Here is a 17339-nt window from a genome sequence, read left to right as displayed (position 1 = left end):
CGTAAGAAGCTCCAACATCTTAGCCAATATATCTCAACACAGGATATAAGACTTAGATATACCCAAATATTTACAGCTGGAGCAAACTTGGATATGGGGGAATTTATTAAGACTGGCGTTCTGTACGGAAGCCTAGATCGCGTCGATAGCTGGGGAATTATTCAAGACAGACATAGATTCAATGGAGAAGAAATTCTCTTTGCTGGAATCAGTTTTCCTTCTTGGTAAGAAATAAACCCAAAAAATAAAACTAAAAAAAAAAAAAAATTGGAAATATAAAAAAGTTGAAAATTTATGTAAATTGTATCAAAAAATTGAGTGCAGATTTCATTGCTTTAGCATAAAGTAAAGCTCCTCGACACCAATGCAGTCGTGACCTAACTTGTGTCGCCTGGTGTTTTATAGGGCCTTTAGACACCCTTAGTCAAACTCTCTGCACCCCCTAAAGCTAAATCCCTGTTTCATTAATAGTTAATGCTTTCTAAAAACATGGCCCTGACCCACCAGAGAGATAGATTTCATTCAAGAGATAAGCGTATGAGGAGAACATCCAGATTTTTGCGTCTTGTCCTTTTTGTTTTTCGTCTTCTTTGTACCCATAAGCAATAAGAAATGTTGTACAAACAATCTAATAAAACCAGATATCACAACTTATATCAATTTTCACTCAGCCACATCTCTAGAGATAAACACCTCTTAGAAGGCAGCAAAAATAGTGCACTAGAATTTCATCTGAGCTTTGTAAACAAAATTTCTACTTTTCTTTTTTTCAATGATATATCCATGTAACTGCTTGTTTAGCGCATCACAAAACACATTTTCTTTAATAGCACAAACCTCAATAGACTTAAAGGAAAACTGAGCCTTTAGTAGGAAGTTTTAAAAAAAAGGGTTGTTCGTAGCATTCAGGAATTTTTTATGTAAATGTTTTTGGAGTCACTGAGAACTTGAGACCTCCTGCACACTACCACCAGCCTTCCAAATTTTGTGAACAATATTATGGATGAAAATTCCATCCCGAATGTTTGGGACTTTTCTGGCCTAAACTTAAAGCATAGAAATCTTTGGTGCTTTAAGTTGAGGCCAAGGTTGGAATGGAATTAACAACCTTAATATGGCCAGACACATTAAAGTTGCGCATAGGAGGCTTAAAGGAGTTGTATGAGATGCTCATTGCATGAAGACAGACATTTTGGGAATTTCCTCTGAGCATCCCCAATAAAGAATCAACAGTCAATGTCGCTCCAGTCTACAAATAAACTTTATTGAAGTTTTAAGTTAAATTTTTCTTAATCTAAATCTATAAGTCAATTTACATGGCTAAATCTGTTTTCAACACACCACAAGGAAGTTACCGTAGGTACGAGGTTACTGCTTTAAATGAAGAAGTACACATCAGGGAGAGTGTTTGCGTACATAGGCAGTACGGAGACTTACAAGTCATTCCTGCTCCGCTAGGGATTCTGGGTAAAAAAAATGCAAATCTATTCTCCAGGATGTAATTAGGAGAACAGTGCACTCTGTACGCCACCCTATAGAGGGCAGCATCCTTAACATCATGTGACCCACAAGGGTGCTAAAACTGTGACTTCTATCATAAAAAGTTCAAACGTTGCTAGATTTTATCGCAGTCACAGCACCCCCGGGATCGCTATGTGACTCCATTCACGTACATTAGTCAAAGCTGCCACACAGCCCCAGCCTTAATGTGTGATCAAAGGGGGTCTAAGTTTAAACATTAGAAGAACATAGAGGTCTGCAACACTTCATTCTGCTGATCAGTGGGGGTCTTGGGTGTCAGACCACCACCATTTGATGGCTTTGTCTATGAATAGGCTATCAAAGTGCACTCTTAATAGCCAATGCCGCCATAGCCAATCTGACTTGCCAAACAGCCAATTTCACCAGTGGAAACCATATCTAGACCTACAGAAAACACAAAAATTTTTAATATTAATGGTTAAGGTCCACCAGGGAAGGAACCACTTGGGCAGAGCTGTTCTGGCTCGTATACGTAATGAAAATTTATATAGCGCCAACATATTCCGATATTGTCAATACTGTTCCACATAGGGCTCACAATCTATATTCCCTATCAGAAAGTCTTTGGCGTGTAGGAGGAAACCGGGGTATCCAAAGGAAACTCATTAGACATGGGGAGAACCAACAAAACCATTGCATGTTGTTCTTGGCTGGACTCGAACCCAGGACTCCAGCACGGCAAGGCAATAATACTAACCACTGAGCCATGTTAAGGCTGCATTACCTATATATCAGATCAATCATAATACACATTTTCAGATCTACTATATTTTAGATGCAAAATTTCTTAAAATTTTATCTAACATAGAAGAGAATTGTAATTAAAAAAGGTGGATGTTTCACGCAGCCAGCGAACAATGCCAGGAAAAATTCACTCTACAATATTTATTTGGCCGATAGATTCAGCCGCCTTTGCAAAAAAAAAAATTCTGTATTCTACCGAGTGCTTCTAAAAGTAATAAGTGGACTCCCAAATTCAATAAATATTACTTATAAGCATAACTAATGTGGAAATTTTCTACAAGCATGCAGAAAAAGAAGTCGCTACATTATATATATTAAACAAAGTGATTTCCTGCTGCTTTACTTCCTGAAATCACTCACAGGCCATTTAATCATTAATGAACCATATTAACTATACAAAGAAAAGTGATGCTAAGAAGCCTGGTGTAATTGGAGAAAGTGCAGTGCACCAGCCCCGGTGACCATCGAAGGGTTGACCACGGCACCAACTCATGAATATGGTCTTCTTCTCATGCACGCTTATCAGATCACCTTAATGGATATTTTTCATGAATAAATTAATGAAAAAAACTACCATTTCATTCTTTTTTACCCTTATAAACCAATGTAGGCTAAGCTTGGGATAGGCTACGAGAAATGTTACCAAATATTCAGAACGAATTGCAATTTTTTTGCAACATATTAGAAGCCAACGGTTTCCACATTGTTGGGATAGGCCATCCATGTTAAAGTCTTATCCCAAGAATATAGGGAGACAGTTTCTCCATCTGAATGACCCCACCATCAATTGAAGAGCATCATGGCCACCAAAAGCATCCACTCCTACTCAAATTAGTAACATTTCGGAGAAATATTGGGCTAGTCAATAGCAATGGATGGCTGCATTATATTATACAGTACTCAGTACCTCAAGGCTGAAGCCTGACATTGCAGAAATGCAGCTTTTTTTGTTGCAGATTTTGTTGCCGTTTTTGAGCCAAAGCCAGGAGTGGATTTAGCAGAAGGGAGAAGTTTACACTTCCTATATATTCCCCATCTCTTTTGTAGCCATTCTTGGCTTTGACTCAAAAAACTGCAACAAAATCTGCAACAAAAAAAGCTGCGTTTCCGCAACATGAGGCCTCAGCCTAAAAGTCAATATAGCATGCCTTATACATTGGAGTCATTTCTCAATATTTCCCAAGTACACTAAGTATCTTGTTTAAGGTTCTATACTTGGTATATGGAGATTGTCAAAATAGTCAAGATCAGATAAGTGTTCTGCTATTTTTTCTCACACATGTAGTAAAACATTTAGCTAAATTTACAGTCCAATGAATATTCCCAAGACTATACTTCAACGATACCAGGATATACATAGAGGTAAAAATATCACATCTAGACACATCCAAACCTTAAAGGGGCTTTACAGACTCAGCATTACCCATAGCCGAGTTTCCAAATCTCCTCTTCTCAACTTAATAGGCATCTCATTATCTTATACATTTTTATTATGTTAATTAACATTTATTATTGATATAAATCGCAATGCTACAAAAACTGTGAAACTAAACCCGTATATTATAGTCCTGGATATGAACTGGTTTGTCATAGAAACAGTTCAGAACACGGGATCATTTGAGGGTTCTGGATCTCAGATTTTCACTGATCACTAAACTAGGAGAACGTCCCGGACTACGGCTTATGACTGGAGTCCACAGGCTTTGACTTGAACAGGACATGGACTATTACTATTAAGAGGTTCGCATCCCCATTATTCTTATAGCTATGTCCCATCACCACAAATACAAGGTGATATTAAAAAGACACAATTTCTACATACTGGAATGAGATAATCTTCACGTGTTTCTACCTGTTGCACGACTGTTGGTTGGAGAATACAGTTTTATGTGCATGAAACCAAATATCACAAAAACTAGATGCAGATTAAACTCTGGTAATAGTGATCTATGGACTATAAGAGAGTCACATCACACATCTATCATGTCTACGGCATACTGGATGACAAAAATTGCCACAAATACAGTATAAACAACTGTCATGGTGATCAACACATCACCATTTTCACAAGGGCCTTACGAGTGCTTGGGTAATGGGCCAGATCAGCTCTACAATCAACCCCGATTATAATCTCTTAAGAGACTTATTTATATTCATATCCTATCAAGGATGGCCAGCAAACCATCTGTCTTATTCTGTCAGGTGTCTCAAGAAGCCACATACATCTCAGTGTCAAGAGGGCTCCAGAAGCAAGTGTCACATGGCATGTCCCCAGCCGTCCCTTACGAGCCGTCCCTTACACAGACCAGCATCGCCACTTCATCTAAAAACATTAACGGCTAATTATTGTTCTTTCCACTTAATGTCTTTAAACAAATGACACGGACAACATTACTCAAACAACTGGCTGGATCTTTCTTTGATGACCAATGTCTACCCATGCACCAGATTACAAGCAACCTTATCACCAGAGATAAGATTTAGATTGTGCAAATACTTCAAAGCATATCAGTTGTCATGGAGATAATAAACATTCTAAATTAGAAGACGAAGACTTGACTGGAACAAGGATGGAATTATTTACTTGAGCGTGAAGAATGATTGTTCCAAAACTTTTGATCATTTAAGAGATCGGAAGTAAATTCATGGCCAGATTGAGAGGCTCGGCTTCGGTTTTTCCACTTGAGTCCTGATATTCATTTTCAATTTACCAATTTAATAGTAGAACATAAAGAAAAATAGAAGACAATAGTGGGAATTATGCTTAAGAAATTCTCAAGTAGCCAAAATCTTCCTATCAACAATGTAGCCCGAAGCTGGAATTTCCCCACTGAGACATTTTGCTGTTAATTGCCTCATTGTAGCGAAAGACGATTCCACAAGAGAAAAAGATCTCCTCTCAACGTGCCTTGTGGCATTTAAGCCACCTGTTGGTAGTTTTAGCTGTACGCGAGGAGGTATTTAAAAAGAAAAGCCTTAAGAATCAACACTTTTTGTTTAATTAGTAAGAGGAAAGCAAAGAAAAAGAGAACAGCTTAGACTCGAAGCACAAAGTCATATTTTTTGACAATCCACATCTACGGACATGGTCTGTGGTTATCTACTGCATGGAATGTCAATTGAATTTAGGCTCAACCAATTCTACCAACACGTTGTTATTTTTGAAAAATACTAAGACATAAGAAAGTGGAATGAAACGTCTTTGAAAGAACCACCCAAAATTGCATTAAAAATTGGTCTTGTAGATTGTACCGAAGATGTATCTCAAGATGGACAACAGATTGCATCAAGTCTTTGCTTTGAGAAGTCCATACATTTTCAATATTTATTGGCGGAATATTCCACCAACCAACCATGCCTCGTGGCAACTCATACTGGTGATGTGAATAAGACGAGGAAGTAAGCTGCTGGAGATACCATTGGAGGTGGCTTATGTCTCCTGAGAACAATATAATGGGATGTTGATTTCAACATTCCCAATCTGCCTCTGTCTAAGATCTATCAAGACAATTGGGAGTTCCCCATACACGACATTTGCAACATTCTGCCAATTTTGCACACAAATGTCTTTAGAACCATTTCCACGACCATGAATGTCAACAGTATCATGGCTTTGAAGACAATTATCAAGCACATCAGACTATCAACTCACCTTGTATATTGGCATAAGAATTCCATCCATTGCTAACCACAATGACCAGCAATGGAAATTAGGCAACCTACCAACACAAGCTAACTATCAACTGGTTACACTAACTACTGTAACATTCCAAGACATGACACCTACCCCATAACCTTCACCGTAAACCTAAACACAAGGTCAATCATACAAGATGAAAGACTTTATATGACAACTGATGGACAGTAAAGAAGAACCTCATGGTGGCCATAAACATTAGTCTAAAGTTATTCCAAATGGACTGTATCACCCAAAACAATAGATGTCCGGGTTACATTTGACAACATGAATCCTAATGACGACCCGGAATCACAAAGGTCTACGAGAAGAAGTTATTGAATAGACCTCTTCGTACTGTTGGCTTATCTGGATTTGCCAAAAAGTAAACCATCAAAAACATTCTCAAGTATGAAATCCAATACACCTACAGTAGATAGAGATCTCGAAAGAGGCCCATAGACAGTTCTGCAGTCATTCTTATTCACTCGGATACATCAAGGAAAGAGAAAAAAAATAGCGACTGTGTACAAAAAACATCAGATGAAATTACCATGAGAGATACGGTACAAACATTCTGTTATGAAGGCTTTCTCCAACATTCCTACACACAGCTACAGAAGATTAAATATAGGCTCAATTCTTTCTCTTCACTGAAACAATCTTGTAAGCATCTGGGTTTCCGAAGGAATAAAAGAATCTAGTTACGTTTTCTTTCTCTCTCTCTTTTTTTTTTTTTTATTTCTTTGAGCTCTTTTGATTTGACTGTTCATAGCTGAGCCATCCTTGAGTGATGTCAAAAATAGCTTTTGAAAATAAATGGTGAGCCTACGAGAGCATTCAGATATATTCGTGTTGGACTTTCCACTGCAGATTTCTGCTGCAACTTGAAACAGCTGCTTGATTTAAATGTATCTCAGGCATCACATTGTGATACCAATAGCCTGTTAAGTCTGTGGAAATGGCAAATCTCCCTGGTGAAGTCTACAAATAGAGTCTTCTCAACCATCAGCGGGATGCTTAACCCTCTTCGTACCAAGACCATGGTGCCACTCAAGGCAACAGTCGGTTATTGTTTCTGGGTAGAGAAGAATTAGAGCATCCCAAAATAAACTAGAATAGGTTCAGGGTGATCAAAAAAAACAAAAACAAAACATTCCTGGAGGGAAATTGTAATTTAACTATTCGGGGCATCACTTTTTTAGAAGCTATGATAATGCAGTAGGTGTATCAGTGTTTAAGAGAAGTAGCAATGACCCGGACCAAATTACGGATTTAACTCTGCTACATGTACACATACAACGACTTCAGACTCCAATTGTAAATATCAAGTGCCTATATATCACCGGCTCAGTCCTATCACGATACCATGGCTGATCCAAAAATAAGGCCTAGAGAAAAATTAACTCATCGCTGGGAATCTTTAGTCAATGGTGAAAAAGTAGCAATATGTAGTTTGTGAATTACGGTGGAAAGTATACAGGCGACTGTCCAGAACGGGGATCGGAAAACCCGCTCATGGATCTTTCTCCAGGGTAACATGGCTATTTTTTGTGTAAAAAGCAGAAGGTTCCTGCACTAATATCATGATGGGTTATCTTTGGTTCTATATATGACAGTCAATAAGCCTATTACAAGAAGTTGGATGACTAATTCAGCTCTGCTACCTTTATCAATGAGCGGCTATCACAACAACACATATGATATGATCATTATCCACTCCATAGTCTGAGACCGTATCTTACATATTTGCACATACATAAGATAAATAACCCGTATAAGTGGTACAAATATAAGAGCGTACACAAGACTGACTGGTAAGGTTTACGGGAAATGCACAGAAACTCCCTACTAAACACATTCAATAATAATACCAAACATGATGACGATTTTACACCGCACAATTGCCCTAATAGGAAGGGAGCAGGTGCCAAAAATTTGGGTCGCAACAACGTAATACTAAAGCAACAAGCAGTATAGGTTTCCAGTTGGTGTTGTGGGTGGGAATCGCAGTCAAAACAAAACCCTGTCTTAGGAAATTAACATATTTGCCAAACTTCATGACATCAGATGCGTCCACAATTAGCACAAAACGTCTAATTTGTAAACACTGGGTCATTGAGATGCAGAGTAATAATCTACAACACATCCAGTTTTGGGGAACGCCGTTACGTCTGTTTGATCAAATGCGTCAATTGCAAAAAAAATTCAAAAACGTATAAAGGAGAAAATAAAAAACACACATAGAATGTAAATGGATACAAATCGATAGAGACGAACATTCTAAATGAATACAAATCGATACATATCTGAACATTCCGAATAGAATGCAGCAAACATTGGCCAATGGTCAATATTATAGATCATAAAATAGAAAAAAATTCTCCAAAACTTTAGGTGCAACAAGTGGCCCCGACTGTCTCTTTTTACTGTATATTTTTTATATCAGCCATTATAAAAAAAAAAAATTAGAAACCCAAGTTTTATATACGAATATCAGGAGGATACAATGATTATTGTACACCTAGGCATTGTTTAGTGATCACACCTTAAAGGTGAAGAGGGTTTTCTTCTCCATGAAACCCCTCCATTATCAGCGTGCGTGGATTATAAAGCAACTGATGAATGCGCGGTCTAAAAATAATCCGGTACGCACCAAGAATCAAGGCCAAGTGCTTAGAAATTGGTAAAACAGTGACTAAAATATATATAAAAATTAAAAAAAAACATCATGACAAACCATTCATCTAGGGAATACTTGCCTCTAGTTTCACCAGCACACTTGTCATAGAGGGGGACAAAAAAAAAAAAAAATTGTTCTACCCATAAAAACCGACAGCGATATTAATATAAATAACAAAAAAATAGAAAAAAAAAATAGATAAAAAATTCCAGTTGTCAATTAGCGAAATAACAAACAATTTACGCCACGGCGATTATTTTCCGTTACGCGGTACATAGGAGAGTGTGAATATTTTATTAGGGAAATCATCTCCAGCTCGCCCGGATGGGGTTAAGTGAAGTCATTTAAGATCCTCCGCAAGTGACATAATTTAACCTCTTTCCTACAAACAGGTACCAGGCGAAACTATTTTCCTTATGAAATATTTACAGACCCAGTTACATGGCAGACTCCGCGCTGGATGAGGAGATGCCCTTTTCTATTTTACAAAGCTTGTTAACCTGTCAGGTGCCAGACAGGGAAGGGCCGGCGGTCTCCTAAATATTGTCTCGGCGCAAAACAATTATTATCTCATTGACTAGATCTTAGGATGTGACGGGGCGGAATTATTTATATTTCCTTGCAGTCCTATGTAAAATGCATCACTAGGAAGAGATGTAGCAAAGCCGAGTTTGTCATACGGAACGTCTTCTATCGCTCAGAACATAGGGAAAGAAAAAAACGGATATTGTGCACCCTAGTGTATTTCCGTGTTTGATCCTTGTATCGTGCGCACTAAAAACGCGGCTGTCCGTTTTATATCACTGACCCATAGACTCGAGTGGTCAAGGAAAGGAAAGAGTCGGGCCGCAATTCTTTCCGGGAGAGAAAAAACGGATGTGTGAATGGCTCCAAGCACTAGAAGGGGTTTGCGTGCTGTCCGTATTTCACAAACAGGAATGGGACAGTAAATTGTTGCCTTAAAGGTACTCAGGTATATTACAGACGGAGGGGAGATCTACATTATGTTATAAGAAGATTTAGGAACCAGATATCATTGGAAGATCTAGATTACATGCAGATATGTCAGAGATGATTATTTTATTTTATTTCTATATGTTCTGCTCTATGTTACGTACAGTCCAACGCTTAGTGATATTATACCAAATGTCAGGTTCGCTCAAAAGCCTCACATAAGTAATTTGTCCTTGCCCCTAATGACAAACTCAGCTCTGCTACATCCTGACGTACCTAATCCCCATTTGCAAGAACGTATAGCCAACATATTAATCACTTATTATTTTCCATCTCCAGGCACAGTGTAAGAGCGTAGTGTGAAAGTATTAGCCCCCACAGCGGTGGTGACGGGGTTAAAGCCAAGGATTGGAGTAAACATGCTGGCATGGAAGATTTCACCCATCCAAGTCCCATTATGTGACAAATCCCAAGCTTTAGAATGATTCTTTCATAGAGAGAAGCGGTGTCAAAAAAAAAAAAAAAAAAAAAATCCCCTTTTGTTCAGGCAAAACAAAAACAAAGAATTAACAGCAGTTTTGTGTCTCGCTGAGAACCAAGTTAATATCCCGAGCTGCTGCGGCTGCTGCGGGAGACGTGAATGCAGAGTTCCTGGCAACAGGCAGCATTTTCATGCTGAAGTAATTACAACACATTTTCGTATTAGCGTTTCCTAATTGCAGGAAATTAGACTCATGCTTTATTAAGACAAGCATTTCATATAGAAAGAGAAGAAAAAAAACACACAGAAGCAAAGCACAGGCCTGACATGCTCTATAGCACCATATAAAATAACTGCACCAAAGAGCACATCTGTAGTCACCAGCGGTTTAAAGGGACAGGACCTCAGGTGCTACTATGTGGGCTATGGAATATGGCGAGAGGGGAGAACATGTCAAGAGATCAATAGATGGAAACAATGTAGAATAGATCGTAGGGTGGATAGGAGATACATAATATTTGGGGGGATACTATAATGATAGATAGATAGATAGATAGATAGATAGATAGATAGATAGATAGATAGAAGCATGGAGAGAAAGAAAGATGGATAGATAGAAGGATGGAGTGATAGATAGATAGATAGATAGATAGATAGATAGATAGATAGATAGATAGATAGATAGATAGATAGATAAATGATAGAAGGATGGAGAGATAGAAAGATGGAGAGATAGAAGGATGGATGGATAGATAGATGATATAGGGATAAAGGATGGATAGATAGATAGATAGATAGATAGATAGATAGATAGATAGATAGATAGATAGATAGATGATAGAAGGATGGAGAGATAGAAAGATGGAGAGATAGAAGGATGGATGGATAGATAGATGATATAGGGATAAAGGATGGATAGATAGATGGATAGATAGATGGATAGATAGATGGATAGATAGATAGATAGATAGATAGATAGATAGATAGATAGATAATGTTATGGGAGAAAAGAAAGAAAGAAAGAAAGAAAGAAAGAAAGAAAGAAAGAAAGAAAGAAAGAAAGAAAGAAAGAAAGAAAGAAAGAAAGATGATATAAGGATAGATAGATGGATAGATAAATAGAATGTAGAATATATCATAGGGAATATAAAAGATGTGAGATACATAATATTATAGGAAATCCTATAAAGATAGATAGATAAAAGGATGGAGAGATGGATAGTTAAATGATATAAGGATAGATAGATAGATAGATAGATAGATAGATAGATAGATAGATAGAATATATCATTAGGGAAGATAGATAAAATAAGGTTAAATAATATAAAGATAGATTATATTAAGGATAGACAGAACATTTTATACTAGATAGATGGTTTGTATATAGATAGATAGGTAGACGTACAAATAGATAGAGAGATGACCTAAGGATAGATAACTAGATATGTAATAGACAGATATCTTTATATTCACCCTTCTATTAAGACAGATGATCAGTATATCACACACATACACACTGTATACAATAAGATAATACAACAGACGTTGCAAACAATCCTATACAAACTGCAGAACACCATTGTGCAAAATGACAAACTCAAATCTGCCGCCTCTATCTGTGCAGAACTAATCTATCTGGTCACTTGTTAATCTTACACATCTTGTAGTCAGGCAACTCTTACAATAAGGCTTTGAGAAATGTCACAATACAAGTTTAAGGCTATAGGATATATTATATATGTGGTTTCAGGTCCTTACATCTACCAGGTTTATAGGTATATGCCTAGTCAATGATACATGCAACAAGTGTTAGATATGTGGTTTATGTATCACTTTGCATTGCTTTCTACTATCACAGTTACATTACACATACAATAGGACACATTCTGTATACCATATGATTCCATATATACACAGTAGATATGCTGAGCCCCTATAGAAGTCTATAGACATCTTCTGACTGGCAGATAAACTGCATTGTTGTGCAATTTGCAAACACGTGGAGTTTCCATTAAAGTCAGTGGAGGTTCATGAGGGATGTCACACCATCTACTCATTTCACCCACATGTCCTTGGCGGCCAGGCAAAGGGTTAACACGGAGTCCTGCTCACACATATACATATATACAGGTCTTTCTAATTGCATTGATGTTGTGACACCTCCCGCGCCATCTTTTATCTATGTTTAATAAAAGGCAACATGAAAAAAACATCTTCTAATTGCTCAGTCAATCCCAGTCTTACATATTTTGCAGTGAATTGCGCTACTGTATTCTGGAAAGTCCTCCCCACCCCCCGGGGCCCCCCTTGTGGGAAATGATTTTCTCTCCATAACGATTCATTATTCTATGGACTATAGAAATTCTCAGTCTGCAGATCCATTTTCCTGCGTTTCGCTATCAGTGACTCAGTGAAAAGAATCTACAGATGTATCAATTATTTAGGTTGTGCTAATCACAAGCATAGCGAACTGTAATGTCTCTCCAGGGTCTCCCCAAAAATCAATATATCATGATATAATCCAAGGACTCAATCGATACTCTGACAATAAGTATAGATTAACCCTCTTGTTACCTCTCCAAACATAACCCCACCACTGGCAACACTCCTTGAGGTCCCATTGGGAAGCTTCTGCAAAGTTTGCCTCCTTAACCCCTGGAACGCTGGACCAAAAGTCATGAAACGGATCGTTTCGGCCCCAGCGACGTCTCTTGGTCACCTTTTCGACTTTTTCTAATTTTTTTTAAATTTTTATTCTTATTTTCCCGCAGCTGCGTTGATTGGTTGATTAATTGTTGATTAGGAACGCGGCAAGATCAATCATTTTCTCCAGCTCGGCAGGAATACTCGCCACTAATTGAATGTGACAGTCCAGATTTTTCCTTCCACTAAATTTAAAACACAAACACATGCAGGTCTCTGGCAAGGTCTCTGGTCAAAGGGAGTTCAACAGTCACCACCGTTCCAAATGGGGGAGAAAAATAAAAAATAAAAAAAATCTCCAAAAATTACAAAAAAATAATAATAAATAAAAATGATCAGCTTCCAAAAAGATAAATAAAATAAAAAAAAAAATATTCTCATCTTCCCAAAACTCAAAAAAAAATAAAAAATTTGGACGGGGATTGGACTGGAGAAAATTACTGACACCTAAGTAAAGAAAGACTAATTTAAACAAGAAGTCGTGATTGTATTTTAGCCACAAATTACACACAATGCACCACTTGGCTTTGAAGGACACAAAGAATTCAACTAGATATTATACCTCTGACTGGGAATTGTTGCCAATGGGAAACACAACTCCTCTTGCCTCTAAGCAATTAGGAACAATTATATGTCTAATTAAGAGATTTTAATGTGCGTGCCAGGAGGGGGAGGGGCTGTCAATGTAATGGTATACACCAAATAATACTAGGCTGATACTTTTTGCAAGCCAAAACCAGTCACCGTGTGTTTAGCAAGGCGGCAATATAAATATAGGGCAATAGAATATCAAGTGGTCTAATAATATAGGCAATGTTAGAAAAACAGAAAGGAAGGAAAAATTGAACATTGTCCATGTAAGGAAGGACTACAATGAAAAGGGCTGTTATAGGTAGGCCAAAAATGCAAACCAGATTTTTAATTACCGGTATAAAAAAATAAATTCAAAAATAAAATTTCAAAATTCAAAAATAAATCCAAATATATATATTTGAATTTATTTTTTTATATACTGGGAATTCAAAATCTGGTTTGTATGTTTGGACTAATATAGATAGATAGATAGATAGATAGATAGATAGATAATTATATATATTAGAGGTTATTTGCCCATTAAAAATACAACCAAGGTTTCTTGACTTACTAAAAGTATCCAGAGTCTGATGATAAGGTGTGAGTAGCATTTACACCAGGCAAACAGTACAAAATACGGTTTTAATTTGCGTCCCTGTTTGCCACTTGATAAATGACTCCTAAATCACCTATTTTCCCAGCAAGCCTTGATATCTCAATGTGAATACCCAAGCTAATAAAAAAAATGCTTACGTTGCAATTTCAGAAAATATCTATAGAGCTTCGGAAAGGGAATCTAAAATAGTATTATGTCTGGAGAGTCAAATTCCTTTTTTTACTATCTCCTTGAAGACAAAAATTTCCAAAAAAAAAAAAAAAAAAAAACCACACACTCAAAGTCTTAAGCTAAAGCCTGACATAAATCACCAAACAAGAAGCCTGACACCAATGTAAACAAACATGTAAAATCCACAACATAGACTCGCCACCATGTGCTGTCTCCTAGAAATACAGTTGTGCCCAACATTCATGGGGAGTGAAGGCCATGTGATTGGATTTATTTTATTTTTTTTTTTAACTATTTTTTTATTTATTTTTGTTAAACAGCTCGGAGTGAGTTGTTTTTTTTTTTGTTTTTTTTTGTTTTCTCAACTTGTTTTATAAATTTGGGAGGATTAAAAAACATCAAAGCGGTGTCCACCTAGAAGCCAAGTTTTAGAGGATCAGTGTGACAAGTCGCAGCATGATAGATGTTGTTCTTGATAAACGACTCGTTCAAAAGACACACTGTAGCTTTCATTTCCTGACCAAAACACACTTTTAATTTGCAACAGCAGAGAAGGCAGGAGTGCGAGTCAGTCTCTAATTCCCAGCTTTTCAGGCCAAAACAAAATACCCAAACTGAACTGCATTCAATAGACAATATTTACCCCTGGGGGAACTTTCTATTTGCCCCTCTAATCCGATACATAGTAGACATTGTGTATGATTTATGGTCAAGCAGAAAACAATGTGGATACATCTAAAGTTTTCTATTTTTGTAATCTATTAATAAACATGATGAACGTTATTGAGCACAATAATGGATGGAGGGCAGACCCCAGCCCTCTGCCACATGCACAGTCTACTATTGCTTATTTCAAATTTCTAAATGTAATATCCTTCTCATCACCAACAGAAGTCCAATCTGCTCAGAATATATATTACAGCTTTAAGATCACACAGGGAAATCTCCCATCTGGCAATCAAATTCGCTTCAACAGCTCCGGCAAGGAAAAAAAAAAAAAAAAAGGTTCTGCTGTCTACAAAACATTTCCCAGTGCAGATTATGTGCATGCAAAATAAACAGTCTACTTATTGATCCTCTCGTGTCAACAAGTCCCACAAACGCTTCAAAAAAAAAAGAAAAAAAAAAGTAATCCAATAGATTTCATTAAAAGTGAGAGTCCTCCTGTCCTGGTAGCAAGTTTTAATACTATAATATCTTATGACGGCCTGTTTGATCCTCTCTCTCCCTCTCTAGCAATGTATCCTGCCCATGCAACAAGATTATTATTTTTCTATTTTCTTATACAATGTCAAAAAAAAAAAAAAATTAAACCCCCCAAAATCTCCTTAAATCCTTCCTACTGCATCTCCACTGACCTTTCGTCGAGCAAGGTGTGGAGAAGGAATGAGAAAGAGAGAAAAGGTTAAAAAAAAATGTCAAGGCGCGATTTGGCTCAAACAATTAAAAAGTCTAAAAAATAAATAAAAAATTACATCAAAAAGAAACAACGTAGACAAAATAACCTTTGGCTGCCGCATCATTAAGCAAATCGATCTAATGCTATTTTGAGTTGGAAACGGGATTTTTTTTGCCAATTATAATAAAAAATTATAATAGAATTAAATAAATAGAAGAGATATTAAGTTCAAGCGATGACCCCGGAACTATGAAAACTTGGACTAAAGTGGAGTGTCAAGAATAAGGATGGGAAAAATTGGTGGAATTAAAAAAAAATTCAAAAGGAAGTTTTCGGAATCCCTGAGTATTTGCATACATGTAGTGCAAACAGTTCAACGTCCCCCCACCCCCAAATGCTATTAAGCTGTCATTATTATATTACACACATGTGAAGTAAATTCCAAAACTGACATACCATATACACTGCTGCTGCTGATCATGTCTTTAGTGCCAGCACAAGATGCGGAATGGGATTTTTCACAAGCAGGAATTCCAAAGGTTGATTTTCATTAAAGCCACTTTTCCTCTCAGCTATCAAATGTCACTGCCTTGAAACGTGGGCCCTTTCGTCAGGTATTCATTTAACCTACATGCATATAATTAAGGGTGGAAAAACAACATCAACACGAGAGATCTCACATCACAAAAGAACAGGGAGAAGAAGAAGTGCAACACGAAAAGCAGAGCAGGTACAAACTGGGGAACATTCACTCTCATTCAATCCAACAGGAATAACATAACTTTATTAAATTAAGGACCTAACTCCCCCTCCTCCTCCTCCCCTTCCCAGATCACAATATGCCCACCATGCTGCCTTAACCCCCCACCCCCCTTAATAATACTGATTTCCTATTAACACTGTTGCAGTCCTAAACTTTCTTGGCCAGGACCCCAAACCCAGTTCCGACCCACTTTAGAACTTTACTTGCACTCTGGTCTTGCCACACCCAACTTTCTTTAAGCCATATTTACAATTAAATAGCCATTGTCATATCACTAGCCCCTGCCCATGAAGGAGTCAATGCTGCACCCAAGAAGGAGGCAGAAGAGACAGACACCGAGCTGAGATACCTGCACCTTTCCTGAAGACATGTAAATATTTACTAACTCATTAGATACAATGTAACTGAACTAACTCATTAGATACAATGTAACAAGACTGACTGCAAAGCACAAAACCCTGACTTCAGCAATAACCCCCCAGCAAGCCTAGAAGAAGCCCCCACTTACCTGCATGTGTAAGCCTGGCAGCAGATGGGTTACTGTAGCATTGATCTGCTGTATTAGCTGATGAATGGGGAAATCTCTTCAAGTGCAGGCAGCAGTTCATGGTTTGGATCAGCAGCAGAGAGTTCTGCACATGCTGCAACAGAGGACACTCACTCTGCTCTAGCAATAGGGATGTTATTTGCAGTCTCCAAAGGAAACAATCAATGTAGATGTAAAAGGGGAGGAAAAAATACAAAGCCTTGAAGTTTTAATTTGTGTTTCTAGCATAAACCCCTCACCACCAGGGTTGCAATCTTGTTTTCCTTGTATGTGGGGGTTGGACTGGTGGAAGCATCAGGCTGGCTTCTGATGGATGTGCAGTGGTCACTCCCCTTGTCCCTGCCCCTCTCTCTCTCTCCAGCTTGAGGTATGCATGGTCTGCTAGCACTTCCTCCTCTGTGCAAGGCTCACTGACCAAATGCTTAGACAACAAGCCTCCATGTATTTAGCTCAGGCTTTGCATTGTGCAAGGACAGTGGGATCTGAA

At 37.7% G+C, this 17339-nt stretch overlaps 1 protein-coding gene across 2 annotated transcripts in view; it reads right to left on the bottom strand.

Annotated features, from left to right (window-relative positions):
* Positions 1-17121, bottom strand: part of FIGN (fidgetin, microtubule severing factor) — a 130473-nt gene extending 113352 nt beyond the window's left edge. The window contains exons 1-2 of one of the 2 annotated variants that reach the window (XM_075284241.1): positions 16814-17121; positions 15999-16169 (exon numbers count right to left, since the gene is read on the bottom strand). In XM_075284241.1, the coding sequence (XP_075140342.1) occupies positions 15999-16023 (25 nt within the window). In that variant the 5' untranslated portion in view covers positions 16024-16169; positions 16814-17121. Of the gene's footprint in view, positions 1-15998; positions 16295-16813 lie in introns of those variants that run through there. The other variant, XM_075284242.1, reaches the window with a different exon arrangement.
* Positions 17122-17339: the final 218 nt, after the last annotated feature.

This window comes from Leptodactylus fuscus, chromosome 8 (genome assembly GCF_031893055.1).
Source record: "Leptodactylus fuscus isolate aLepFus1 chromosome 8, aLepFus1.hap2, whole genome shotgun sequence".
NCBI classification, from domain to species: domain Eukaryota; kingdom Metazoa; phylum Chordata; class Amphibia; order Anura; family Leptodactylidae; genus Leptodactylus; species Leptodactylus fuscus.
Note: the sequence above shows the minus strand (reverse complement) of the source record. Positions and strands in the feature narration are given on the sequence as shown.